The sequence below is a fragment of the Heloderma suspectum genome, chromosome 3, assembly GCF_057233095.1.
Source record: "Heloderma suspectum isolate Gila_16-S chromosome 3, 16-S_ref, whole genome shotgun sequence".
NCBI lineage: Eukaryota > Metazoa > Chordata > Lepidosauria > Squamata > Helodermatidae > Heloderma > Heloderma suspectum.
In genome coordinates this window covers 265,480,484-265,507,225 of record NC_139460.1, presented here as the reverse complement: position 1 = coordinate 265,507,225, position 26,742 = coordinate 265,480,484, and the positions used below count along the sequence as shown (strand labels likewise).

General features: G+C 42.2%; 1 protein-coding gene and 1 long non-coding RNA gene across 2 annotated transcripts in view; one reads left to right on the top strand and one right to left on the bottom strand.

Moving 5' to 3' along the window:
- NGEF (neuronal guanine nucleotide exchange factor) overlaps positions 1 to 26,742 on the bottom strand; it is a 90,362-nt gene that overhangs the window by 30,305 nt on the left and 33,315 nt on the right. The window contains exons 4-7 of the mRNA XM_084846790.1: positions 13,903 to 14,151; positions 12,835 to 12,977; positions 8,993 to 9,267; positions 581 to 741 (exon numbers count right to left, since the gene is read on the bottom strand). Of these exons, the coding sequence (XP_084702916.1) occupies positions 581 to 741; positions 8,993 to 9,267; positions 12,835 to 12,977; positions 13,903 to 14,151 (828 nt within the window). The remainder of the gene's footprint in view (positions 1 to 580; positions 742 to 8,992; positions 9,268 to 12,834; positions 12,978 to 13,902; positions 14,152 to 26,742) is intronic.
- Positions 13,552 to 25,829, top strand: LOC146351195 (uncharacterized). The gene is made up of 3 exons (XR_014789549.1): positions 13,552 to 14,126; positions 20,823 to 20,937; positions 23,144 to 25,829. It is a non-coding gene; the product is annotated as an uncharacterized LOC146351195 (long non-coding RNA).

Sequence of the window (26,742 nt, the reverse complement as noted above, 5' to 3'; positions counted from 1 at the left end):
ACCTAGGCAATGCTACTTTTTATAGAGGATGGATAGGATGTCTGGGAACTTTAATAGCCTGCTGGGGCAACCCGGAGGAAAGCATCCTCCCTCAGGACCACCTCTAAGTCCTGCCCCCTCTGAGCAAGCCTGCAGCACCAAGTCAAAAAGAGGGACAGGACGGCATGTAAGGATAGGGCGGAGGCCAACCAAGTTATCAGCTCACCATGCTGCCACCCATATAGTTGCATATGCCTTCCACCCAGCATAGCCACATCCTCACAACAGAATGGGAATCTTCTTTTTACGCTGTTTGTGTTTTTGTATGTGGTTGCTTCTGGTGCGAAATAAGAGATTCTATAAATTCACTATATGGGATTCAGCAATAGTGCTGTTTCAGTATAATAATCATGGACAATGGTACATTCCCCTATGATATTATTAAAGGGGAAACAGTAACTAAAATTATAACTTAGGGAGGTGGAAAACAAGCATGACCCCTGTCAATGCCACCTGAGGGAAAGCAAAATTTTTAAAAGGATGGGAAATTCCTGACCTGACAGGTTTCATTCTTATTCATAATAACCATTAAGAGATTTACCGCTCACTGACTGCTATGACATCCAGAACATTGGAGAAGAGAAGGTGAGCCTCTGAAGGATGTAGAATCTTTTTCAATCGCTCATCTTCCATGAAATGATATATCAGCAAATTCAGGCTCTTGTAGTATGAAGCTTCTGAAGTGACCAGTTCAAACATGGCCTGCGGGAGAATTCCAAAACTGTATATGAAGGATGCATAAGTGAAGACACTGAAAGCCTTAGTGATTATCACTCAAGTCCAGTTTCATAGTGACAGTATAAAAGTTCACAAGCTCCATATAATTGTTGCATTGATTACCAAGCCAATCCCCTGTACATGAATCAAAAGAAATTGAAAGTACACACATTCAGCGGCTTAGAATCATAGAACAGTAGGGTTGGAAGGGGTCTATAAGACCACTGAGTCCAACCCCCTGTTCAATACAGGAATCTAAGTCAAGCATCCCTGACAGATGGCTGTCCAGCTTCATCTTGAATGCCTCCGGTGTGGGAGAGCCCACTACCTCCCTTGGTAATTGGTTCCATTGTTGTACTGCTCTGACATTCAAGCAGTTTTTCCTGATGTTCAGCCAGAATCTGGCTTCCTGTAACTTGAGCCCATTATTCTGTGTCCTGAATAGCCATGACAATAGCTGAAAAAATGGAAGCTTGCTAAAATGATTTATGCACACTGGATACAATATGCAGTTTTTAGAGACTGTTGTCTTGCTCCAGCACAGGGTATCTTTATTTGCAGCTGATGCAAATGCCCCACTGACCTCTGTGGATGCTCAACAGATGCAGATGAGGCTGAACATCCCACCTGGAGCTGCTTATCAAAGTACAACTACAGCTGAATCCTAGGCCTGTAAGTTCAAAGCAACAACAACCCCAAACACCTTTCCTTAAGTGTTGAATCCTGAAAATGTTCTCTCATACAATTACTTTCCTAAGTCTATGGAAGATACTATAGCCTTGGAATGCGAGCCATTACTTTGCAATTATTATGGCACTTTAAATAAAAAAAATGCCACTGTATGTTGATTATGTATTATATCATAGCAGTTGTTGTTGAAAAGGGAAAGAAAGTGAGAGCAATGTTCTAGAAGTTAAGGAGAAGTGTCTGTGGGAAATGTAGTACAGAAAGGATAAACATTCAGAGTTCAGAGTTATTGCTAGTTTTTAATTCTCAGGGATCCACATAAAGCACATCATTTCTTAATTATACCATCTCTAAAGAATAGAATGTGGTAATAAACTAAGCCTGGTAGCAAAAAATCTGGTGACAATACAAATCAAATGCACCAAGCAACAAAGATTACTCACACCTGCAAACGCTTTCCCAGTACTAGCACATTTTTCAAGAAGGCATCTAACAAAAAACTAAACTTCAGTAGTAAACATACTTACTGTATCTGTCTGCTTATGTTCAAGATTTCAATTATCTTAGTAAGAATTCTGCAATGGATAGTAAGAATTTTGCAGTAGGAATTATGCATAGCTAATTTCAGCCCAGCACAGACATTGTAAGCAATTAGCACTGAGCTCAAACATGGGGCCGCATGTGCGCATACGCACACACACACACACACACCTTTAATTAAATTTTGAATGTGTTAGAAGATGGATGTTGATGTGAAGCATCTTTCCAGTTCCATGTAAAAACATTTTTATTTGCTCAGGAATTTTAAGTGTGGTTGGTCAGTCTGTTCTGTTGTTTTAGCTGCCCCTCAACTGTTTTATCATGAGGATTTTGTTTCACTGTTTTATTATGTATTTTATATTTGTAGTGAACACATATTGTACACTACCCTGGTATCCACAAAGATGAAGGGCAGTTTTAAAATATTTACTACTACTACTAATGGAAATGTGTATTTGGGCACACAAATGGTAGATATTGTCCCAGTTGCACTACATTGCTTTCAATAGGATGCACACCCAAATGTGCACTTCTATCCACATTTTGCATCAGGTAGTCAAATGAAATGATACACTACTAGAGTTGGATCAGGGCAAAAGTCTTGCTGTGGGCAATGAAATCACCAGGAAAGCATGGCAGGAAACACAATACTGGGCCAGTTTCCTTGGCAAGGGGGTGCATTTCCTCTTCCATCTCCAATGAGACAGAGCAGGGGGGAGGGAGAGCAATGCAAACCCTTGGTGACACTGTCATACAGCTAAATATGATTAGCTATATAGTGCTGTGTCATCATCATGTTCACTGGCTGAAATAAGCATGCAGTGAAGAAGAAAAACTCCAAAATACAAAAGACCACTAAGATAAGTTCTTTCCATCCCTTGGAAACCCACTTTTTGCTTCAAAAATGTTGTGTGCCAAAAAATTTGAAACATCAAGCAACATTTCAAATAAGTTTTGAACAGCAATGTATCAGTTTCCCTTAACATCCTCTAGTAGACTATCTTTGAAAAATGTATGACTTTTGTGGGAAAGATCTCTCTTCCTAGCCTCCTTCTCACATATTTTCCTGAAATAAACTATGTAGTTTTTCCATTTCAATGTAGAAAATCAATACAAACACCAAGGATGAGCATGTGGAAGGTGTGAACTGGAGTAAGGGAAAAAGTGATGACTAAATAATAAGAATGCAAAAACATACTTAGTCTTGTCAGAAGAAGCCTAATGTTACACAGCTAGTCTTGCCTTCAAGCTTGCTTAATGCTATGAAGATCTCAGTGTCCAGCATTATGACAAAAAGTATGTTTATGGTATAGTAATAAACTTATGAAGTCATGTAATTGCTAGGTAGTTGTTTCAAGCCTCCTCCGTTATAGCCACTTTCTCAGTCATTTCCTCCATGTCAGCACAGTACAAGAACCCGAGTAATGTCTTCTCTGACTTGTTCTTCTATTTTCTGCATCATTAAATTATCTTCCATATAGCTCAAGAATGTCCTTGATGATTCATGTTTTTCTGTGCTTGATGCTCAACAGATGTCTAGATAATTAAAGCTACCCATCAGTGATATAGTCATTTGTATCATTATTCCAGTAGTTTTGTTCCCTTCCTTATAACACCTGATGGCTTAAAACACTTCAGCCCTGCTATATTGTGCAGTTACCATAATTTTAAGCTAGCATGATTTCCAGACTGTGTTTATTGGAAATATAAAGCCATAACTCATTCATAAAGCCATAACTCAAGCCCTTGTCTTGCACTCAGCCTATTTGACCAGGCTTAAAAAAGCCCCATGAAGATTCAAATCTAGTTATACGAATATAATTTTTGCAGACTTTTGCTTTCTTTCTTTACGATGTGTGGTCATTCTTTCAACCTCTTTGTGTGCATGTTCACAATTTCTTCCAGTGTTCATAGTGATAATTACATTTCCCTCAGTATTTTCAAAATAACGTATCGCTAATTTTCTAAGCAGTTCTGTTGCTTAAGGACACAGCATCCAATTTTAGTCGCTTTTTCTTTGCTTATGCCATCATGCAGTGTTGCTTATAGTCATAACTAAGAATACTTATATGCTTCTGCCCCCCCCCCTTTTTTTTTAGCAGTTATCACACAAAACTTGTTTGTAAAGTTTTAGGAGTTACTGCAGGGTGGTATAAAACTTCGTTGGATGGTCTAATTGCGTCGACGGCATAGTTGTTGTTGCCGCTGCAGTGCAAATGAAGACTTGCACCTTAGGGTGCAATCCTATGCATGTTTAGACAGAAAAAAGCCCTACAACTCTCAGCATTCACCAGCCAGCATCAGGCCACCCTGTGCAAAACAAGCAGGGCAGGCCTGGACAGCTCTGCCTTTCATGCTTCTATAAGCAATTACTGTAATTCACAGCTTACTACACTTCCCAGCTGCAGCAGCATTAGGAATGGTGGGCACACTCCAATAGCTTTAAGTGGCTGTCAGCAATTCCATCCCTCCACCTGCATCCTCTGAAAATGCTCCTTCCACAACATTCTAATCACTACTGCATTAGGGACAGCCCCCAGTGCCAGAGTCTCTTTATGCCAGTGCTGTGAATCCTGACCACAACCCTATGCTCTATGCCACACACACTCCTACTGATCCATTCCAAAGTAGCCACAACATTTCCTTTTCTCATTAGGAACACAATTAGGGAGAACAGGGGAACCATTTAGGGAGGGTGGGGGCAGCACCCCTGTATTTCAGACTACATATAGTAACTTATGTCACAACATGTCATAACTCCTCTGGTTATTAGGCATAAAAAGTAACAAGTATAATGCTCTTCATTTCCCCCCAATGTAATCCTAAACAATGCATGAAACCTTTGAATCTGGCTGTGAATCTTATTCCCTCTTGCTATCAGTTTGCCCTGTTCTCTACTGAAATTTCAAATGGTGGCCCCAGTTATCACCCTTTGTCACAAGTGCATATCTAAAGTTGCCCTTCCTTTCTAAACAAAAACAGTCTTCCTCCTGCACAGAAAGTTCTCTCATATCCTCTAGACTCTAAAGCAGTCATTCCTAAATGGTACTGTGTTGTGGGCCACCATTCTAGTTTGTTCTTTATGGACCACCACAATCTCTTACATTATGGATGCTTGAAAGACTCTATTAACCCTATATGTCACATCTTGGCCAACAATGTCCAAGGCTGGAACAACACATTATCCAAATTCCTGTGCTGAGTTCTTCCCCTCTTTTAAAAATATCTTTGAATTCTTTTTATTTGATAACAGACTGTTATTTTTGAATGTTTATATATTTCTTTTACAATCATTAGTCTGCTATTTACCATAAGTGGGTTCATCATTCTTTCCATCTATATCTGCTCACCATCCATTAATGGTGAGTTACTATACTTTCTTAAAACACTATTTGAAAAAATTTAAATTGTTCTTTCAACAGCACAAACCATAAACAAGCATACGGTACAACACTATTTAAATTAAGCAACATTTCAGCTCAATCTGCCCTAGTTATGATCTGCAAGGAGAAAAAATATTCACCATATTTAATTCCTTAATATCTGCCTTTCAAAGCTCCCAGATGTTGAACTTAAAACATCTGTAGACCAAGCATTGCTCAATAGGAAATTACAATAATGCTTAGGTTGACAGTACAAAATGTAAGTAAGAAATGGTTGACCTTTCCTGATAGCTAAAAGCTAATACTGGAGCCGGGGGCCTCTCATTACTCCTACAACTCTTCAGCTATTTTTAAACTTCATAAAAGCAGTCCAAACATAAGATCTTCTGGCAGATATGGAGTTGATTTGCAGCCTAAGGCTGCAATCCTATACACGCTTTCCTGGGAGTAAGTTCCATTGAACTCAATAGGACTTATTTCTAAGTTGACATGCATAGGATTGCACTGTCAATCAGCTATATGTGGACCACGGACACACCTGGATTGGACTGATTTTGTGCCTTGTGGAAGCATGAGCATCCCTACAAACTTTTGTAGGCAGAGTCAGCAAAGTATATACATACAAATTATATATACACATAAATATGTAAATACAAATCTAAATGCATTAAAAAGCATTTTATATTGAAAAAAACATTTTCTAACTTTCTTCAAGTTGCTTCACTGTTACCTATCCAAGAAGATGAGGGATCAACACTTTCTCTTCAAGCTATTTTTGCAAGAAAAATCCCCCATCCATAAGAATCTCCCTATTTCCCTATTCCCCTATTTTCCCTCTATGGGTCGGAAAGCAATTAATCACCCCCTCCCCCTCCCCCCAGCACTACAGTCAACTTCACTCCCCCCCCCCTGCATTTCTTTAAAAATAAAATGCTAGAAGGCTGGATAACACTGGACTACATTGCAGGGTTGTCTCACACTACTTTAACTCCCCTCTCCACCCAACAAAATGGGTATAATAACAGTGGGCTACTTTGGGGCTGGCATAACCTTCACTCTCTCAGTCACAGCTCCATCCCCTGCAATATGGGCATAATATCAATTAACTTTATCTGTATTTGCAGTGGCATGGTAATTATGGGGGTGGGGTATGAAATAAGGCCTACGTTAGAAAGACCATGAATTCCTGTCTTTGTTGCTACTTTTTGTTTTTGGATAGGCAGACTTTTGCCCAATCATACCTACACTAAAATCCTGGATTTTAAAATTGTTTTCTATGGGGTAGCAAACACTTCTTCACTACGGAAGACCAAAAAAGGGCTTAAAACAAACCAGGAAGTTCCTTCTCCAGACAATGGGTATGGACACTCTTTTTATTTGTCTACATGGCTAGCTCTACTTTCCTAAATGTCAATCACAGCTATGACTTCATTAATTGATTAAGAACATTTAAAGGTAGGAGCAGGCTAGTTTCGCACAAAATTAATGGGCAGAATAGTACTTTCACATTTTACCTTGTATTTTGTTTTCTATAAGGGCTAGAAACTTGCTTTTTTAAATGAATGCAAGGAATCCAGGGACTATAATTCAGACATAAGACCCTAGCCTCCCACATGGCTCACACCTTCTCCTCTGCTGCTTCTGCGAGGAGTTTGTAAGCTTTGCTTCCGTTTTTTTTTTTAATGAACTGCATCTTGCTGTGTTGTTTCAACCTGGACAAAATGTGGTTAATCTTAACTATGGTTAGTGAAAGCAAGCCAGTTCATGAACCATGGTTTATGAAATTGGCTTGTTTTCAGTAACCAGTTAAAATTTACTCCATTTTAGTGTTCAGATGACATGCTAAACTGCAATTTACATGTAAGGGAAACTTCCAGTCTCCTCCTTGTGGCCACACTGGAAGAGGAGAGGGGAAATGGGGAGCATGCAAGCCCAGGGGGAGGCTACGGTTTGTTCTTATAGTTGCATTATGTGCACTCTCCATCATAAAATAAACAAAACGTTCCACCAAGATAAACTAAATTCTATGTTCAGAAAAATGGAATTCTCCAACATCAAGCTTTTTTTTTTTTTTTACAACCATAAGGGTTAGAAATTTGCTTTAAAAACAATCACCATGGATGCTGAGAGTCTCGTGATGCTGAACTTTGAACACAAAAATCATATTCCATAATTTTTCTGCACTTATGCTCTGTATAACTCTGCACAAAAGCACTAAACATCCCAAGCTAGATCAAAACAATGATCCATCTAGTTCAAAACCCCAATACTCTCTACCATAACAAAAGCCTCTAAAATCTAAAAACCACCTCCTAAATATCCTTTTTTTAGAGATGGGGTGCCCAAATCTACACACAGTATTCTAAAAGTGCCTACCGGATTATCCCTATCTATGAACTTGTGGACTCTTTCAAAAATATTCTAACAGGTTGGTGTGGCAAGACTTCCCTTTCCTTGATTCCCCCCCCCACTCAGGAAGCCTTTTTCTTCTGTATGCTTAACAACTCTACCCTGCCCCCCTTTACTCTGAGTGGTGTGTGTGTGTTTTTGGCAGGGTCTATTTTTAGTTCTCTGCTTTGTTGTCTCTGCTTTATTTGTTGTGTTCTTGTTTTTGTTGTTGCATGCTTTGTATTTTATATATTATTGTTTTTAATTTCATTGTAAGCCATGCGGACCAAAAGGTGGGGTGGGGTAGGAATTCTTGGATTAATAAATAAATAAGCATTAGGGCACAATCCCATGCATGTTTAGACAGAAAAAAAAGTCCTAGAATTCCCAGCGTTCCCCACCTAGCAATGTGGCTGGGGAATGTTGGGAGTAGTAGGACTTTTTGTCTATGCATACACAGGAATGTGCCCTTGATCATGGTTTCCAGCAATCTACCCAGGACATTTCTGACTCTTCTGTAATTTACTGGATCCCCTGGGATCTTTTTGTAAAATTGATGTGACATTGTTGTCTACCTTCCAATCATTAAGGAATGAAGCAGGGTTTTAGTGATAAGTTACATATTTTAGTTAAAAGATTAGCAATTAACATTTGTGGTTTTGGGGGACTCTTGGATGAATGCCATCCATTTCTAGTGACTTGTTACTGTTTAGTTTTTCAGTTCATGTAAACTAGTTGTTTCAAGCTGGCATATAATTTTTCATGAGCACTGCCTAAAAACAAAGGGTGGGTGCTTCTTCAACATCTTTCACGTTGAGGACTGATGCAACTGATTCATTAGTTTCTCTGCAGTTTTGTCTTTTTCAGTACTCCTTTTTACATTCCTTTGCCTGCTTTCCTGCTTCTGAGTAAACCTTTATTATTAGTTTTTATAACTCTAACAACTTTAGCCCTGGCTCTGTCTTCCACTGATGCTGCTAATTCACTAGCAGCACAATCCTGTTCTGAAAGCTAGAAGGTGGGATTGAGAAGGAATAGAATGTCCCTTGACTTTATAAAGCAAGGAAAGGAACTTCATCCAAGAGTGCATAAAACAGTCTCTTTACTAATACCAGTGATCTTAATTTTAAATGATGTCATTTTGTATGAAATGAATCAAACTACAATGATTTTCATTCAAACGCCAACAGTGCAATACCCTTCCCCCCCTTTCCATCCTTCCCTGAAGTTCCTATTACCTCTTGAAGTTTGACCTCATCCGGCTGAAGAATATTCAGAACCCCACTGCTTCTGACTTCTGGAAGATCTTGCCATAAATTAAACCTGGAAGTAGAATTCCTGAGCAAGCTAATCTGGGGAATGGCCCTGCTTTCTGTGGTGTTTATAGGTTCAGTTTCTGACGGTGTCTCTTCAGTAGCTGAGCACTCTTCAATATCTGTCTGTGAATCCTGCAGCCGCCTAGTTTCAATCTCCTGACGTGTGGATTTATCCCGATATTCTTGATACAAAAGACCTAGAAAGTACCGAAGTATACAGTTCGTTACTGAACAAACATTTTTATATGTCAAAAAGTATGTTTCAGACTATCCACTACTAAGCCATATCCAGATCTGGGAATAGTAACTCCTATTGCACAGATTGTAGGTATTGTGTATCCTGGCTTCAGCCAAAACAGCTTGGAAAATAAAGAGCTGCAATCTGAGACAATGTTAGGGTGGTGACTCCTAGACACTCGCAGTGGCTCCAGAACAGCATTTTGATCTGTATCATCCAAGCCACAGAAAGACAACTGCAGAACAGATAGCTCTAGTTGACTCAAGCAAGTGATCCAAGTATATAATATCAGGAAAAACAAAACAGACCATCCTAACTCAGAGCTACAAGCCTGTTTGATCTGGGGGAAAATTCCTTCCTAGTCCCAAATAGGATGATCAGTCAGATTCTGAGCATCAGCAAACACTTTCCACTTTTTCTTTCCAAGGGAAATTTTATTTCATAAAATTGTAATCATCCACTGCTTTTCTTTAGTTACATACATTCTTGATGCCCAGAGGAAGGCAAAAAAAGAAAACAGACAATATCACGTGTTAAGTGGCTGGGAACTATTTCTGATCCAAATGGGCCACCTCTGGGACACCCAAATAAAAATATCAGAAATCCTTCATAAATATATCTAACTGTATTGAATACAGTGACATTCCTTTTTCCTGCAGCTATCCTATAGTCAGTATTCCAAAAACATTACACCAAGTGCTAAATCAATATATTCATGTTAGGAGACAGATAATTATATCCTATACCAACTTAAACCACCGGTCACCAAGAACAGCTCAACGTAGGCCTAGTTCAGATGTCACGCTGGTCCAAACTCTAAACTATGATTTAGAGATTGGGAATATGATATGCTACAGACCTTCTCTGCCTCCTTTCTTTAATTTGAAGATTCTCCCTTCCTCCCATGGTTTCCAATACAATAATGTGCTGTGATGTCTGAACTGAGTAAACTATGGTTAGCACTAACCAGGAATAGCCCCAAAACGATTACTGAAAACCATGGTTTGAAATGAATTTGCAAACCATGGTTTGGGAGCAATCCTGGTTAGCAATAACCTACATTCTGTTCCTCATTATAGGTCCTGATTGGGTCATCACCATACTGGTGGTACCAAACTTCAAATTGTCACATGATCTGATCTAGCAGCTTCACAAACATGTTGACCAGGAAGGAATATATGATGAAAACTTGTAGGATCCCACAATGCACAACAAGATATTTTATTACCTTCAAAACTATAACAATGCAAGTGCTATCTTACAAATGCTTATCAGACCCTGCAGAAATAACAGGAACACCTTATGATTAATATCATCAAAGGCCACTGAAAGATCTAATACAATTCAATAGTGTACAATTTCCCAATCATTCTCTAGACAATAATAACCAAATCACACTGTTTCTTCATGGAAGGAATATAAGGGAATACTACAAAGTTTGGCAAAATTCACCCTACAAAAAGAGAATGAAATCATTGAAAGTGTGAGGATCTGTGCCAGCCATAAAGCTAGTATTATAAATCCTTTTTCAGACAAATCAAAACACCAGTTACAGGTTTTTAGAAGCACTAGTTCTAAAACCATAGAGGTTTGTACTAGTTTCTTGTGAGTTATTTCTTCCATATAAAAGTTAAGTGCAATTGAAATTATTTTCCTCTTCACTTTTTGTAACCACAGTACTAATGCTGGACACAAAAGTATATTAATTTTAATAAAATTTACATTTTATATGATGTTATAAACAAAATTGTAACTCATTAACTGCTTACACATACCTCTGTGGCAAACACTTTAGCATTTTATACACAACTGCAACTATATTTCTGGTTATCATCTTAGATACACACTACTTAGAATGGGAAAGTGGCCATAAGGAATATTTTTGGGTGGTTTTTTTTTTTTTTTTTTTGCATACTGTGAGTATATTCAGTAATCACTTCTTTCTGGAACACTATTTAAAATGGGATTAAAATAGAATAGGAGAAACTGTACCTTGGAAACCATGCACTTTCCTGTTAGCTTCCCACACTTAACTGAAAAGGAGAGATTGCCCTTAAATGTTTTGTGCTGTTCTAGTGGTATGATACTTACATAATTTCGCTTGAACTGCTTCATTACATATTTTCAGTAACGTTTGAAATTTCTCTTAATAATCAGGGCTGTGTTATGCTTAGCATTAAACAGGACACTGAATATGGAAAAGGAAGGGGAAAACAACTCTTTAATGGTTGTGGTTGGAACCAGATATATATCAACTGAATATGATAAGGCTTTCTGTGTGAAGAATATACCTAAATTATTTGCTGACATGGTATACAGGTAGTATTAAGTCCAAGAGAGCTAATAAACAAATAACAATACTGAAAAAGCAAAGGATTACAGGACTATAGGGAGGAATGGAACCTGAAGATCATCCAGAGGCAAGATCTTACTTACAGATGCCAACAATTTGCTTAAATAATCCAGATATTGTTATCTTGAATATAATAGAAAACATTTATTTTTACACTGCTGTTATGAAAAGCAGCAAGTTTTTGATCCCATTTTGAGAGCCTCCCTACTTATACCAACAAGTAGGGTTCTGGACTAATGAGGGCCTGAACACTACTGCAGTGCAACTGGTAATAACAGGTATGAGGATGAGATTTGAGATCTGGACCGAGAGCTGACCAGAGGCTAGCGAAGGAGGACAGTTCACTTATTGTGTGACTCCTGAAAGTGACAAAAAATATTTAAAGGACTGCAGTTTTACTTGGAGATATGAAACAGGAGTGGTAAAGACAGCATCTATGGCTTCTTGTTCTGTATATAATTAAGGAATAACACTTCAACATGGTCTTGCTTAAATTGCCTTTTTTTTAAAAGAGAAAATATTCTTCTCAAGAATTCTGCTCATAATCCTCAAGTTTTGTTTTAACAAATTTCAGTCCAGGTTTCCTTCTGATGTGTGTTATTTTTCCTAATAACATATATTTGTTAACTTCAGCCACAGAAAAATGGATATTTTTCATCTTCATATATATCACCCAGTTATATTGAAAGTGGTAGACATGACCTTAGCCAACTTCTCTTGTTCTATATGTTTACCATAGCACAATAACAGACTAATCCTATGCATGTTTATGCAGAAATAAATCCCACTGAGCTGAGGTTCTAACTACATGCCACATGCAAACATACATACCAGAATCTCCCGTATCCTTTTTTTGTTTAAGCAAAGCCATTTTGGCAAGGGGAAACAGATGTGGCAGCTGCGGGGGTGGGGTACTCAATCCTTTCACTGGCTGTTGTTTCCCTGATCCAAATCAGTCATCCCAAAACTACTTCCTCCTCACCCCGCAGCCCATAGGGCTTCAAATGTATGTTTGGAAGGGCAAAATCAGGCTGAGGAAGGGATAACTCTCCACTCTCAATATTCTTCTCCTCCAGCTGCTTTTCTCAGAGAAAACATGGCCTCAGGCCTCTAATATGTACACTTGAATGTAACTTGTAATCCACAGGATTGCCGCCTAAATGTTCCCCTTACCTATTTGTTCAATGAAGTTTTTCCATGAGTCAGCTGTCATGGGGTGAATCATTTGCAGGGCCTCAGGGAAAGCAGCAGGGCAGTCTGGATTCACAGGGCTCTCTTCTGGAATAGAAACTGGTCCAGCCATGGAAGGGGATTCACTTTCAGAGAGAGAGAGAAACAGGAGTGTGGGTGCCTATTCTGCATCACTCACACCCCTCTAGACAGGATCACTGCTACCCAGCAACAGCAGCTACATGGGCTGCAAATGCTTAAGGGATGAAGGTAAACCAAACTGAATCTGTTTAGGCTCCATCACTCCTCACTGCCCATCTACGAGTCTGTGGAGGCTGAGCAGCTAACAGACCTGTGCTACCTGTTAAGAGTCCCTCCTGAAGGGAAGCAGTCTGGGAAGGGCAGGAGAACCGTGATGGAGTTCAGCATCACTCCTCGGGGATAGGGAGAATCAGGCTTTCCTTGGGGAGTTATAATCCCATGGCCAGATTTTTGTTTTTTGAAGGAGAGCTGTAGAGACTCGGGCACTCCATGGAGCCACACCCTCGAGTCTCAAAGTCCTTCTCTCTGATCCCCAGGGCGGAATGCGGGCTAGCTGTGATCCCTCACAGTATCGAGGGGTGGGTGAGGAAAGAGACCACTCCGAAGCACGGAGAAAACCAGGGTGAGTGCCCGAGTGGCCAGCGACTGACTAACCCTTGCAAGCCGGTCCGGACCGTTGGGGTGGGTCGGCCTGGGAGGAGAAAAGGAGGCCGAGAGGGCAAGCCCCGAGGAGCCCTGTCAAGTAAGGCAGTGGATGGGGGAGCTCTGCCCCACACTCCCTACAGGGGGCAGCTATTCCGGGCTGGCGGCCCTTGGCCCGAAGACAAGCCGAAGTTCCCGCGCTCGGGGCTTGCCAGACGCGCTGCAGCAGCAGCCGCGGCCCGAGTTCAGTCGCCGGACAAGCGGAGGTGCGCGTCGAAGCCCGGGCGGAGCGGAGCGGGGCGCCCCCTACACACACTCCGGCGCCACGAGCAGGCGGCGGGTCCCGCCGTGCGCAGCAGCAGCCTTCCCCTTCCTCCTCCTTCTCACCTGCCGGGCGGGCTGGCTCCGGCGGCCACGCTCTCCGCCGAGCCTTCATGGTCCAGGGCGCAGGCGGCGCTCAGCGCGGCAGCCAGGAGCTCCATACGAGGCGGCGGCGACTCCGGCAGCGACAGCAGCAACGACTCCGGCAGCGAGCGGCGGCTGCTGCTACTGCTGCTACGGAGCGATTCCGCAGCAGGCGCGGGGCTGGGGGAGTCCGGGCGGTTGCCACGGTAACCGGGGTAGGAAGGGCGCAGCCTGCGCGGGAGGGGAAAAAAGGAAGTGGGGAGGAGAAGAACAAGGGGGGGGGAGGAAAAAGAGAGCGAGTTCGGTGGCGTGTGAGGGAGGCCGCCGCCGCCCCCCTCCTCAGCGCTTGTCCTTATTACTTCTACAGCTCCCGCCCAGGCACCCCCCGCTTCTTCCGCTGATTTTTAGAAACATTCCCTTAGCGGCCACCTTCCTGGAGGAGGGGCAACGTCTTGAGGAGTAACCAACCCCAAAAGGTCCCCGCAGGGGCGTCCTGTTCCCACAGACTCCTCGGACGCCCACTGGGGACCCCACAGGGGCGTCCCTCACAACTATCCCAAATCCGCGGAGAACAGCCCCAGACGCACCCCCATCGCGCACTACGGGAGAGCCACAGGCACCCCTTCAAAACAAGCCATCTCCACAGAGGGAGGCGGCAAGGCATCCGCCGAAACACCTGGCGGGGTTTATATCTAATGTGAAATGAATGCTGAGATTTTCCTATGAAAATGTGTCAGGCGCTCAGGCCATTGTATTGGCCCATTTAGTTCCATATCGTCCACCCTGACTGGCAGAGACTCTCCGAGGTCTTACCTGAGACCTTCCAAGGGTGGAGCCGACTTGTATAAAGTTGTAGATTCCAGACCACTTGAGCTGGTCTACTTACCCCTTTAAACATGTTAATGATCTTATCAGTCACAATCAGGATGGGTAAAGTGGGAAAGGGTGGGAGCCTTTCAGTGCATGCATATGTCTGATTTTCTAGTAATCCTTTGTGGTTCTAAGTGTGAAATCAGGTGGTAATGGTAATTGCAGTATACTATCATATCCTCGTTCTCTGGGGCAATTGGCTGATTGCACTTGAACACACAGTGCTGGACTATATAGATGTTAGGTCTGATCCAGAAAGATGTTCATCTGATGTCCAACTTACATTCCCTTGCAAGCTGGAGTGTAGGAGGAGAGTTATTTTCTTCAATTTCTTTCTATTTTAGTGCATTATATGCTTTTCTTTTTAAAGAATGAATCTTCAGAGCTTCAGCTATTGGGTGGTATAGAAATGTAATACATAAATAAAATAATAAATGAGTTCACTGTCTTTCACCAATATAGGAACATCCCAATCTAAACTAGAGAAAGGCAGGTTAGTTCTGGGAATTTCAGAGCCTCTCAGCAATCTTTTCCTTCATCTTTTTGATACAATCCCCGCCTCTAGAGTTACTAGCTTTGCAGAGATTCCCACCACAAACACAGACAAAGGAAAATAATAGATGCTGGAAAATAAGCCTCTCAAATCCTTCTTGAATCAGATTTATATCAGGGGTGGGCAATGTGTGGCCCTCCAAATATTTTGGCCTACAGCTCCCCTCAGCTCTAGCTAGCATAGCCAGTGGTGAGGGATGATAGTTGTAGGCCAAAACTGTCAGGAGCGCCCTTGCTGCCTTCTGAAATCCTCAGGTAGCCAGAATCAACACGCAGACAATAGGGCTCTTTTCCAAGGCTTTATTTCCATTCAACCTAATGATGCTTACAGATGCTAACTGCATGAGCTTAATGAGGGAAACTTAAGAGAGCTGCCTACTAGGGGTTTCTAGCCTTAGTGAATCAGTTGATCTCCGTTTGGAGGGTAAAGGCGGGAAACCTCTGAACTTAAGGGCTAGGAGGCGAAAGTCCACCCCTTTCCCGTGGGGCATCGGGGTGCAGCTGTTGATGTTGCACCAAGTGGGCTGAGTGCCTCCTCTCGGTGCCCTCCATCTCCCACTTGTCTCTGTGCCGGCGCCTAGCATCCCGAAACTCCAGTTGTCCCTCCCCCTGCCTGCCAGGGTCGCTACCACTCTCAGGAATGTGAGCAGGGATTTTACTCTCCCTCCAGCGGCGCCTCTGAACAGCGCGCAGGTTCCTCTCCCACGGGTTCTATCTCTTCCTCACAATCAGAACTGCTTTGGGGCTCTATGGGCTCTGATCCAACCCTGACAAAAACATCTGGAGAAAGCTAAGCTAAGAATGTGAGCAGGAATGTGACTCTCCCTCCAGCGGCGCCTCTGAACAGCGCACGGGTTCCTCTCCCACGGGTTCTATCTCTTCCTCACAATCAGAACTGCTTTGGGGCTCTATGGGCTCTGATCCAACCCTGACAAAAACATCTGGAGAAAGCTAAGCTTCCCACTCCTGATTTAAATGAAAGGAAAGTTCAAATGACCCCCTGACACACATTCAAAGAAAGTGGGAGTGAGTTTGCAGGACCATATGCACTAGCCCCACCTCTGCTGCTGATGCATGCCATGGGCCTGCCCCCACTGCCCATGGTGGAAATGTTTCCTTGCTGTCCACACAATCATTCAGGTGGCATAGGAAAAGATTCTCCATGCATACTCATATGTGTGTAGAGTTCCACATGAAGGGGGCCGGGTCTCCCTTCATGTGGAATTCTACTCCCATCAGTATGCATGCAGTCTTTCTTCACGCCATCCAAACATATGGACAGTGGGGGAACAGTTTTTGTCACAGGTGACAGAGTGTGTGGCTATGGTGCACACCAGCAGCACGGGGTGTGGCTAGCCCATATGGCCCCACAGTTCCCCTCTTGCATTTTTTCAATGCAGGGGTTGTGTGAATGTCCCTAGTACCTCTTTTGATTCAGGAATATTGTAATACATCAGCCAATAGTTTGAGATTCAATTTAATGTACCAAACTGGTGCAAATACAGCTTCCTCCATAACTATTTATGCTAAGTTCCAGGATTTCAATAAAAACTCAAACAGGCACATTTTGCATATAGACTTTAGTTCTGCTCTGTACCTGTGGAAATAAATATAGTGACTTATGAAATGTACAAAGTATTATTACATAATACATATCTCAGCTTATCCCTGAGTTTAGAGAAGACTCGATTATTATTTTTTCTCATTCTACTTTAATATTTGCAGAATATGTGCTGTCTTAGAACATTGTGCATAAAATCTATCAATTTGTGTGGTATAAATATAGGTCAGGTTGCATGAACAAGACCTAGCTTTATGCTGGCATGGCTGAGAAAAGAATTTGTCCTATGCTTTATGTGCATTTAAGAGATAGGGTGTGTGCTGTGAGAAGACAATTTTGCTACCAGAATTCACAGCTCATAAGAGGATTTGAGGGGGCAGGGCAGAGTGTCAACACTGGGTTCGGCATTTGGTTCAGATAATGTGCCAGTCAGTTACTTCATGTGACTGGAAATAAAAAAATGCATAGTTAGGCTGTGGCAATGTCAACAAAGTTGCAGCATACAGGTTTGTTTCATGCTGGCTGTAAGCTCTGTAACTTATTAAGGGAGCCAAATACATTTTGATTGTTTCATTTTAGAAGTAATTTGTGGGGCAGTGGGGATAAAATCACTTTATCTATGGACAGCTCTTTCAAAGCATGTCCACTTATAATTGTTGGAAGACATCCCTAGAAGGAGCCTTTCCAATGGGAAGCTTGACTTTTCTCATCCCAGCACATGATAAGACAGGATGTGTGTTTGGGAAAGGGTGAGGTACATGAATATGTGGGTCAGATGTACATTTGCACTTGATGAAGTATTGTGGTGAGGAGGATTTGTGCATGTTCAAATTTGTGGGTGACTATAGTCTAGTACAGAAGAACAGGGTATGAAGAGGTTCAAGGGTTCTGAGTAGATTCTGGACAGGTAGAATATGAGGGAGGTTGTGGTGGTAAACCTCAGTCTTTTACTAAGAGAACAGATTTGCATCAGTTTTAATATTTGAAAAAAGCGGCTTGTAGGGGAAATGTTTTATGAGCCCTGCATTCGTAATTGAAAGTTTCATAATTGGGATTGAGATTCAACAGCTTCACTTATTTTGGCTACAGCACATCTTGAATTGTATATTAATTAAAACTAGCTTTCTATATCAGGGGTGCACAACCTGTGTGGTTTCTAAAACTGGCAGGACCCCAGCTACATTTCCCCATTGACCAGCTGATCAGCAGGGGAAAACGCTGCTCCTGGCTTCTGAGATCACTGTTTTCTCAATGCTTGTAGCGGTAGAGAAACAACCATCATCTTGGTGGACATTGCTGAGGGATAGGAGAGGCTTTTACCCACCCACACAGAGCAATCCCTAGATTACAGCAGGCAGGGAAGGGAGGTGTGTGTGTTTGTTTGTGTGCAGTGCGCGCGTGCAGGTGTGGCCCACAGCCCCACAGCAACATTGGATGTGGCCCTTGGGGCCAAAAAGGTTGTGCACCCCTGCTCTGTATTGATGCTTGGGCTTCAATGACACTGATGAACATATTCAGTTGGTCCTTATAAAGGTATTGCCTGACTGAATTCGGAATTTTTTCCAACAGTCCAGCATGACTTGCTTTGTTTTATGTGTTTCCACAAAATATAGAAACCTTAAACTTGGTATACAACTGAAGCCACCCTGATTACTAGAAAAACATGACATTTTTAGTCTAATGATCTAAACCCAAGATGTGAAAGTCTTCCTTATATTAGAATGCAGTATTTCTGCAGAGAGAAGCCAAGTGATGTGTGGAAAAGAGGGTGTGGGAGCTGCTTTGCAAAACGTTGAGTAGAACCTAAGCGGAAAAGGATCATCTGCCAAATAAACTAATAAACTGGAGAGTAGATGGGATGAGCTAGGGATGGGCAAATGAGTGATGTTCTAGCTCATCAAGGTTTTACGTTTTTCACCTTGATGTTCATTTTGGCTCGTTCTCACTCAAATAGAAAATGCACATTTTCGAACAGGAAGAATGTGCCTTTTTCCAAGCATGCACTCAAATGTGCACTCCCCCATCTCCAATTAAAGCTTGAAAATGTGTACTTTTTGGAAAATGTGTATTTTAAAGAGTGCATTTTCCAAAAAGGATACAATTTGCAAATGTGATCAGAAGCTCAAGAAAGTGTGAACTTTTCTTGAAAAATGCGATCATGTTCGGGGCTGTGAGCAAGGCATTTTCACCTGTTTTTCTAGCAGTGATGAAATTCTTGTACATCCCTAACTAGGAATCATTCTGCAAAAAGTCATATGACAGGCAATGCAGAGACTAGATTTACTCTCATTATCTGAATTCAGGTTTTCAGGAGTATTGCATGGTCAGGAAGGCTAAGTGATGGGTAAAGGGAGAACAAGGGTATATGTGTAATACTTCCTTTCTGAGGTAAAAGAGTATAGCAGAGGCAGATTCTATTGGAAGTCTTTGAATAAGCAGGAGTAGTGATAGAAGTAGCTCACTCTGGACTGTCAGCTAAGAATAAATTAACATTAATGAGCAAGATAATACAAATGCAGGTAGTAATAACAGAAGATTTAAACTACTTAGGTATCTGTTGAAAAATAATACAGCAAAATACAGCAGTGTGTGGATAAATTCCAATATCTAGTTTTAAATTATTGAAGCTTGGATACTGGTTATAAGTCTCAAGAATCTTTGAAGATTCTACCAATCATTGCCTGAATAAATTCTTAAGCAACTTAGTACTCCCTTGTATCACAGCTGGAAAATAATGAATTCTTAAATGCTTTCTTCCAGTATTATCATCCAATGACTAATTTTGAAAGCAAAGTGATATGTTATCTTTAATCACTACACTGAGTACATTTCAATGGAAAATTCAATTCACTGGCAAACTGATATTTAGTTTTTATATTTATAACATTTCAGTACATTTGGTCATTTCATAACAATGTGCTGTTAATTTAGTTTGTGTACTATGAAATTGGTTTACTTTCTTCACAGATCTGCAAGCTATGTTTCTACTAAATTCTATTATATCTAAATATTGAATGTAAGATAGCCGTCACCTCAAAAAAGTAATTAATTTGGAATAAATAGGGCTTGTAGAAGAATGATTTTCTGTGTCCCTAAGTCTAGACTTTTAGGATGCTTCCAGACAAGGCTTTTATTGTGCCTTGTCCTTCCCCATTCGCAGAATTTTATTGGGGGGTCAGATGATGTTGTCTTCAATTTGTAATTCTCCTGTGTTTTCCCACTGCTTCTTCCATCTTTTGTCTTACCAGAAAAAAGTTGATAAGGAGGAAAAGACAGAATAGCCACACAATGCCTTTTGAATGATAGCTCTAGGAGCCCTCTGTCTGCAAGCACCCTCTCTTTAAGCCCAAGCTATCTTCTTTCTTCATGATCAATGAAAATATGCAACTAAAATACATTGTAACCATTATATGACATTTCAAACAACTTTTCAGTGACAATAATGGGATATTCCATCCACCTGTAATGATATGGGTGGCGGGGTGGGGGGAGATAACTGTCTGAGGGGTTTGGGACAGCTAGGATGGCCATGCTGCTCTTATGCAAGTCACAAGAACAGATAAGCTCAAATTCTTCTAACAGAGTAATCCTATGGGTGTCCGGGGGGTGGGGGGAGGTGTCCATGCTGGAGGAAACACCACTTCCTAATTGCTGCTGGGCTCATGCTAGCCAGAATGGAAGGTGAGCTGGCTCTTTACTTTTTCCCCATCTTTTCTCACCAGTTTTTCTGCCCCCATTGTGCCACTGGTTCTAATGGAAGGGAAAATAACTACACTAGCTCCAGGGTTGGCATAGTTATTCCCCTGTTCTAGGGGCATATCTGAGGAGTGAGTTGGCTTTGGATTGGGTAGATTCAAAGCCTCTCCCATTATGCCTAACATGCCCTGACATGATCTTCTTTGGCTCTTACTGTTTACAGAGCACTGTCACCAGTCTAGGAGAGACCTCCACAGTGGACTTTCCTCTCTGTGAGATGCTTTCATCCCAGCAAGGGGATCTTTTTCTCTGCCTCTCTAGAACTCTATGAATTTGAGGTATGTGGCAATTTTCTTTCTAACACAGAAGTGAAACTGACAGCCTATTTACATTTTAAAATCCTATTTACATTTACTAAATGTAATTTGCTGTAGCCATTTATTGCTCATATAATAGAAAAAAGGCAAAAGACAGCTACCCTACAAGGGAGACCCTCACTTTTCCCTAACAAAATCTAATTCTGATCAATATGAAATATAAACCTCAGATAATGCTAAAATATTTGTGGTGGATTAAAAAAAATTGGAACATTCCCATCTTCATCATATAACTGGAGTTAGCCTAAAATGCAATTTGGAGGCTCCTAAGCAAGTGAAAATCTAAGGGATTTTGAAGGAAGCCAAAGGTATTTCAGTGTGGATAAAACTGCATGTTCCCAATCCCATGTTTCATTCATAATACTAATAACAGGGGCTGAATGGGGGAACTTGCAGGGGAGAAACAGCAGGTGAGAGGAAAACCCTTGCTTGCCATTTCTCCCTTGCACATGCCCCCTAGGCCATTTTAATAATTCCCCCCAGCCTAGAAGTAAACCTTGCTGGTGTAAAAGCATCCTTGAGGGGAGCATTTGCAGGGGAGATTCAATAGACATGGAAGGAGATGGACATTTCCCTTCCAGCCACCAATTCTTCCCTACACCTCTCCCCCATCCTCAGTGTATTAATGTTATCTTGCCAATTCTGGAGAAAGCAACACTTAGCTAGTGATATTTAGTAAAAGGTTCTTGGGGGATTCCACACATTTTTAATTTAGCACTTCTCTAGCTATCACACAGGAATTTTATACAGCTAGTAACATTTTTCTTATATTTCTTTAAAAATTGCATGGCAAACTGTTTGCTGAATTTATGTTCCTTCCCCTTCATTCTCAGTTCCTAGTCTGTAAAAAGGAATGAACAATGAGCCACAGGTATATGCACTGTGTATAGTTAAGCTTTTTCTGCTACAGTTTGGTCTTGGGTGTTATTTTCAACTTCACATCAGTATATGTGGGCATATACTGATAAAACCTGGAAACAGCAGCACAGCGTTTCCTACATCTCTGTAGTTCTGCAGGAAGCGGGAGCTAGGAAGGGGGTGCTAGGAGAACTGCTGGAAGTGTAGGGAAAATGATAAGGTCCAGACTAGTGCAGTTATACTTGCTTTGAGAGACCTAAGCTCCCAACTTCCTCATGGATTCACTGACTGGCCTTCAGCAGATCATTTTCTCTGAACCCAAGTTCCCCATCTGTATTAAGGGAATAACATAGTGACATATTTTCAGGTGTATTTTGAGGTCAAACATGACAAAGACTAGTGAGAGCAGCATTTGCTTACAAAAGTGTGGCTGTTTCATTTTTCTCTTAACTTGAAAGCAAAATATGGGTGGTTGAGGAAGAGTAGGATTAGCAGGGAATGTGATGTGTGATATCAAATTGTTTTGTGGGGGCTTGTGTCCTACTACTTCAAACACTGCCATAGATTCATTGTGTGGCCTTCGGCAAGTTACTCTCAGTTTCCATGTGTAAATGGAGTGGGGGGACTTACATTTTTTGATTGCTTTAAAGGGCATTTTCTTCTGGCTGGTGGGTGCGCTGCATGTTTTTAGCCTGCTGCTGTTTTACTCTAGCTGGCTTTTTAGTTTTGGGGATTGCTTTTATGTTTTAATGTATTATGAAATTTTGCATTGCTGTTTATATGGTTTTTTATGATTGTTTATTTTATACCACTTCACGTAACATTTGGCAGAGATTGTGGCTTACAAATGCCTGAAATACTACTATATTAATTCATAATTAATGAAACAAGTGGGACCTGCAACAAAATGTTGTAGAATGGAGTGTTCCACACAGACAGTCATGTTCTCTTCCAGGATATACCATTCCCTCTCCCCCTATTTTTCCTTTCCCGCTCACCCCTCCAACATTCAGTCCATGGCCACTGAGCATGCTCAGTCCTCAGTGGGCTGTTTTTGTCCCCCCCCCCCCTCGGCGTTTTTATTTTCTGAAGTTTTTTTTTTGTACTTCTGCGAACTTTGGGATTTTCTCAAGCCTCTCTCTTATGCTTGGATGATGCCATATTGGCTACATAAAGGACTCCTTCGCATGGAGCTTTTATCCTGCTATTGAGATTGCTCACTCACGGAAGTTTGTGGGCCCTTTAAATGACGTCATGAACCTCCAGGGCATCTCCTGTACTAAATGACCTGTATTCCGTTTTTAAACAGATTGCAGATAATGAGCTATCAAATTACCCTGGTTGTGTTCCACTTCAGTTCCCTCCATGAAAAGAGAAAAAGCAGCAAGAAGAGGAGCGAGATCAATGAAACATATGGAAGACTCAGATAAGGGGGAGAAGGTGGAGGAAAGAGGAAGGGGGAAAGGAAGCACATGTAAAGGGAGTCCGTTGTGATCCGGCATTTAAAACAGAAGCAGAAAGCCCCATTTTAAATGCAGGATTTTAGGCTGGTGTAGAGATGCTCAAAGAACCACACTCAACCTTGAACTTTGGAAACTGAGGGAATGATACTTTGAGGGGGTAGGGGAATTCAGTAAAATAAAAATAAAACAGCTTTTTTGTGAAGGCACTTTTTCTCTTTGATTCAAATCAGGGGAGAGCAAGGAACAGGGCTGGATTAGCAGCAAATGTAATGTGCAGTTGCAGTTCTCAGAACCTGCCAAGCATGTATGAACTTTGAACTGTTTATCCCTCTAACTACACACTGGATCACGAATGAAAGATTTTAAGGGAAGGGAATCCCTTGATGAGCTGAAAAAGTTATAGGCCTTGTTCATAAGGATTGTTAACCCAGAATAACTACCATCCTACTGCTTCTGTACTCACAAACATTAATTGGATTGAAATCTGTGCTCCACCTTTTAAAACATGCTCTGGTGAACCTTTAATGAGCAGTGCTGGCCCAAGAAATTTTAGCCCAGATAGCGACTCCCCACCTCCACTAAGGCCTGGCTGAAGACATTTTGCCACCAGAGGGAGACCAGAAAATGTTGCCCAGCTCTCACTCCATTTCCTGCTCTGTCTCCTCCCCCACCCCCTGCCATTTGGTGTACTGAGCTGTGGTCACAGGGACTGCCAGTCACTGCACGCTGCTGCTGCTCCTCCTCTAAATCGTTTTTGCTGCCACTGCGAAATAGCAGCAACACAGGCACTCCCACAGATTCTCTGAGGCAATCTCGCCCCACAATGCTTCACTCTGAGGAAGGGTGCTATGTTATTGCCTTCCTTGGACTGAGGCTTTAGGGTGACTGGGTGGGATGGCTTCAGGGAACCCCACAGGAGCACTGCTGGCCACTTTACTGCTGCAGCAAATACTGTTAAACTTTAAACAGTTTTTGCTGTACAGGTGGTTCTCCTAGGCAGTGCCCATTGGCAGCTGCTCCACAGCCAGCAGGCATTCCCAGGCCACGCCTTTTTCTCTTGGACAGGGGCCAGGCAGGGCAGACAGACCAGCATGTGGCAGGAGTGGGTGTCAGACCTGTGGCAGCGGACAGCCTGCAGATGGCCGACAGTAGTAGCAGAAGGGTGGGGCAACAATCTGTCGTGATTCCTCATCCGCTGCCTGAGCCAGGAGACTCACTTTTGCTCATGGAAGGGCCACTCTGCACAACACTTCTAAAAGTGTTGCTGCACCATTCATACACCAGTTCCTGCCATCATCTATCCTCCTTGGATGGAGCCACCTGAAGCAGGTAGCTTCACCTGCTGCATGACTAGCCCTGACTGTGAGCAGGATTCAGATCAGTCAGCCAAACTGATGGTGTACCCTTCTGAAAATCATGAAGCGTGCACCTATGCAGAAGTTGCCTGAAATTGCTTCACTGTTTTCAGAAGTGTACAATGTGACTAGAAGTAAGTCTACCCTTCTCCCCATGCCTTGCCTGCAACTGAACCTTTGCAATGAGGCTGAAGCTGGTTCCTACTTTCCAGTTCCTATTGCTACTTCTCATAGTTTTGCAAACAGTCGGGGGGTGGGGGTGGCATGATGACTCCTCTCTGCAGATTCATTCAAGTCTAAATAGCTATGCTTTTTATCTTTGTTTTGGCAACAGTTTGAACATTTTTGCTGAAGAGTGCTGTTAGGACACGTTATTGTATACTAATTAAAAAAGAGAGTGGTGGAGGGAATGTGGGGATAGCAGGTGGGAGGGACATGGGGAGTGGAGCTTTGGCCATTACTTGGTGCTGGGAGCTCCATCTGCCACTGGCTTTAAGGTTGCCTTGATCTTGAGATCAAATTAATACTTCCTATGTGATCAGGAACCAGCTATGTTTAAGATGGAGTAGTGCAAGGAGAGAAAGTGTTCATGTGCTCATTAGCACATTTTGCCAGATATGGTCACATTTTTATATCTGGAATGAAGAAGGTGATATTTGTAGTGGGTTTTTTTAAAAAACTGAGGAACTCTTTATTTAAGGTTTACTGTTCCCTTTGGACCCAATTGTCAGGGTGGACACTGAGCCCATAGAATCCCAGAGTAGTTCTGATTCTGAGGAAGAGCAGCCGTTTCTGGGAGAGGAGCATGCTCATCCTTCCCAGGGCCAACAGCTGACAGAGATTCCTCTCACCGGCATTCCTAGCATAGGTAGCAGTCCCGGGAGTGAGAGAGCACGGGAAGCAGACTTGCTGGACGCGCGACGCCGACGCAGGGAGCAGCGCCAAATGGAGGGCGCGGAAAGGAGGCGTAGTGCCCGGTTGGTGCGCAAACCGGTTGCGCCCAGAGGATCCAAGGGAAAAGGGGAGGGACTCTCCCTAGTCCATAAGTTCAGGGTCTGCCAGTGATTCTCCTTCAAATGGGGACCAACTGTTCCAACTTAGGGCATAGGTACTCTGCTGCTCATATCTAGTTGCTAACAATAGAGTTGTTAAGTTGTAAAAGAGGAATAAAGCTTTGAAAAGAATCCCTTTGTCTGTGTCTGGACTTGGCTACTGGATTAGACTGAGAGAGGCCTCCAAGGAGCCCTTGACACCAATAAAGCCTAAGTCTTACCGAGAGAGAGAGAGAGAGAGAGAGAGAGAGAATATTATATTAAAGATTTATTGACCAGTTGAGTGGACAGTATCTTATTTTTATTTATTTTATTCCATTTGATATACTTTAACTTTAGGCTTAATCATTTGACCTAGTGGGCCAGTGAATAAATGGTTTGACTTTTGCACTGTAACCACTGTGCAAAATTAATAACAAGCATTAATAATAATCTTTCAACTAAATATTCAAGAAGTTATTAACTTTGATATTGCAGCAATATTCACAGTCCTCACCTCTTCCCCTTACCAAATAGATGATTGGAAGAAGGTGACTGTAGTCCATCACCCATAACAGCAGGGGAGGGTGTGGGTAGGAACCAGCAGCCTGCTGTTGCACTCAGATGTCTGTGGATTAGAACTCCCACTACAAATGCAACTGGGATAACTGCATATGTGGTATTCCTCCCATATCCACAGCAACCTTTTGCACATGCAATGAGGGAGTTCCATGTGCAGAAACCTTGATGGTTTGTGTCATATTGTCATCACTAGTAGATGAGGAACCACAGTTCTATGAACTGGATCCAGGATCTGCCTTCCGTTGATGGAAGGGCTCCACTCTGGAAAAGTGTGTCCGCCTGATTTGTGGGAATACCATCTCACCCTGCACCACAGCTCACCCCATTCAGCAGGGTCCCCCGACCCTCTGTGGAGCACTTTCAGTGGGTTGGGGCATGGGAAGGGGCAGGCAGGGAAATCCCCTTCCAGCAGTCCAGTTGTATGCGTCTAAATTTGGATCCAACTCACTGAATTTCTTGTATCTTGTTTCGATAAAA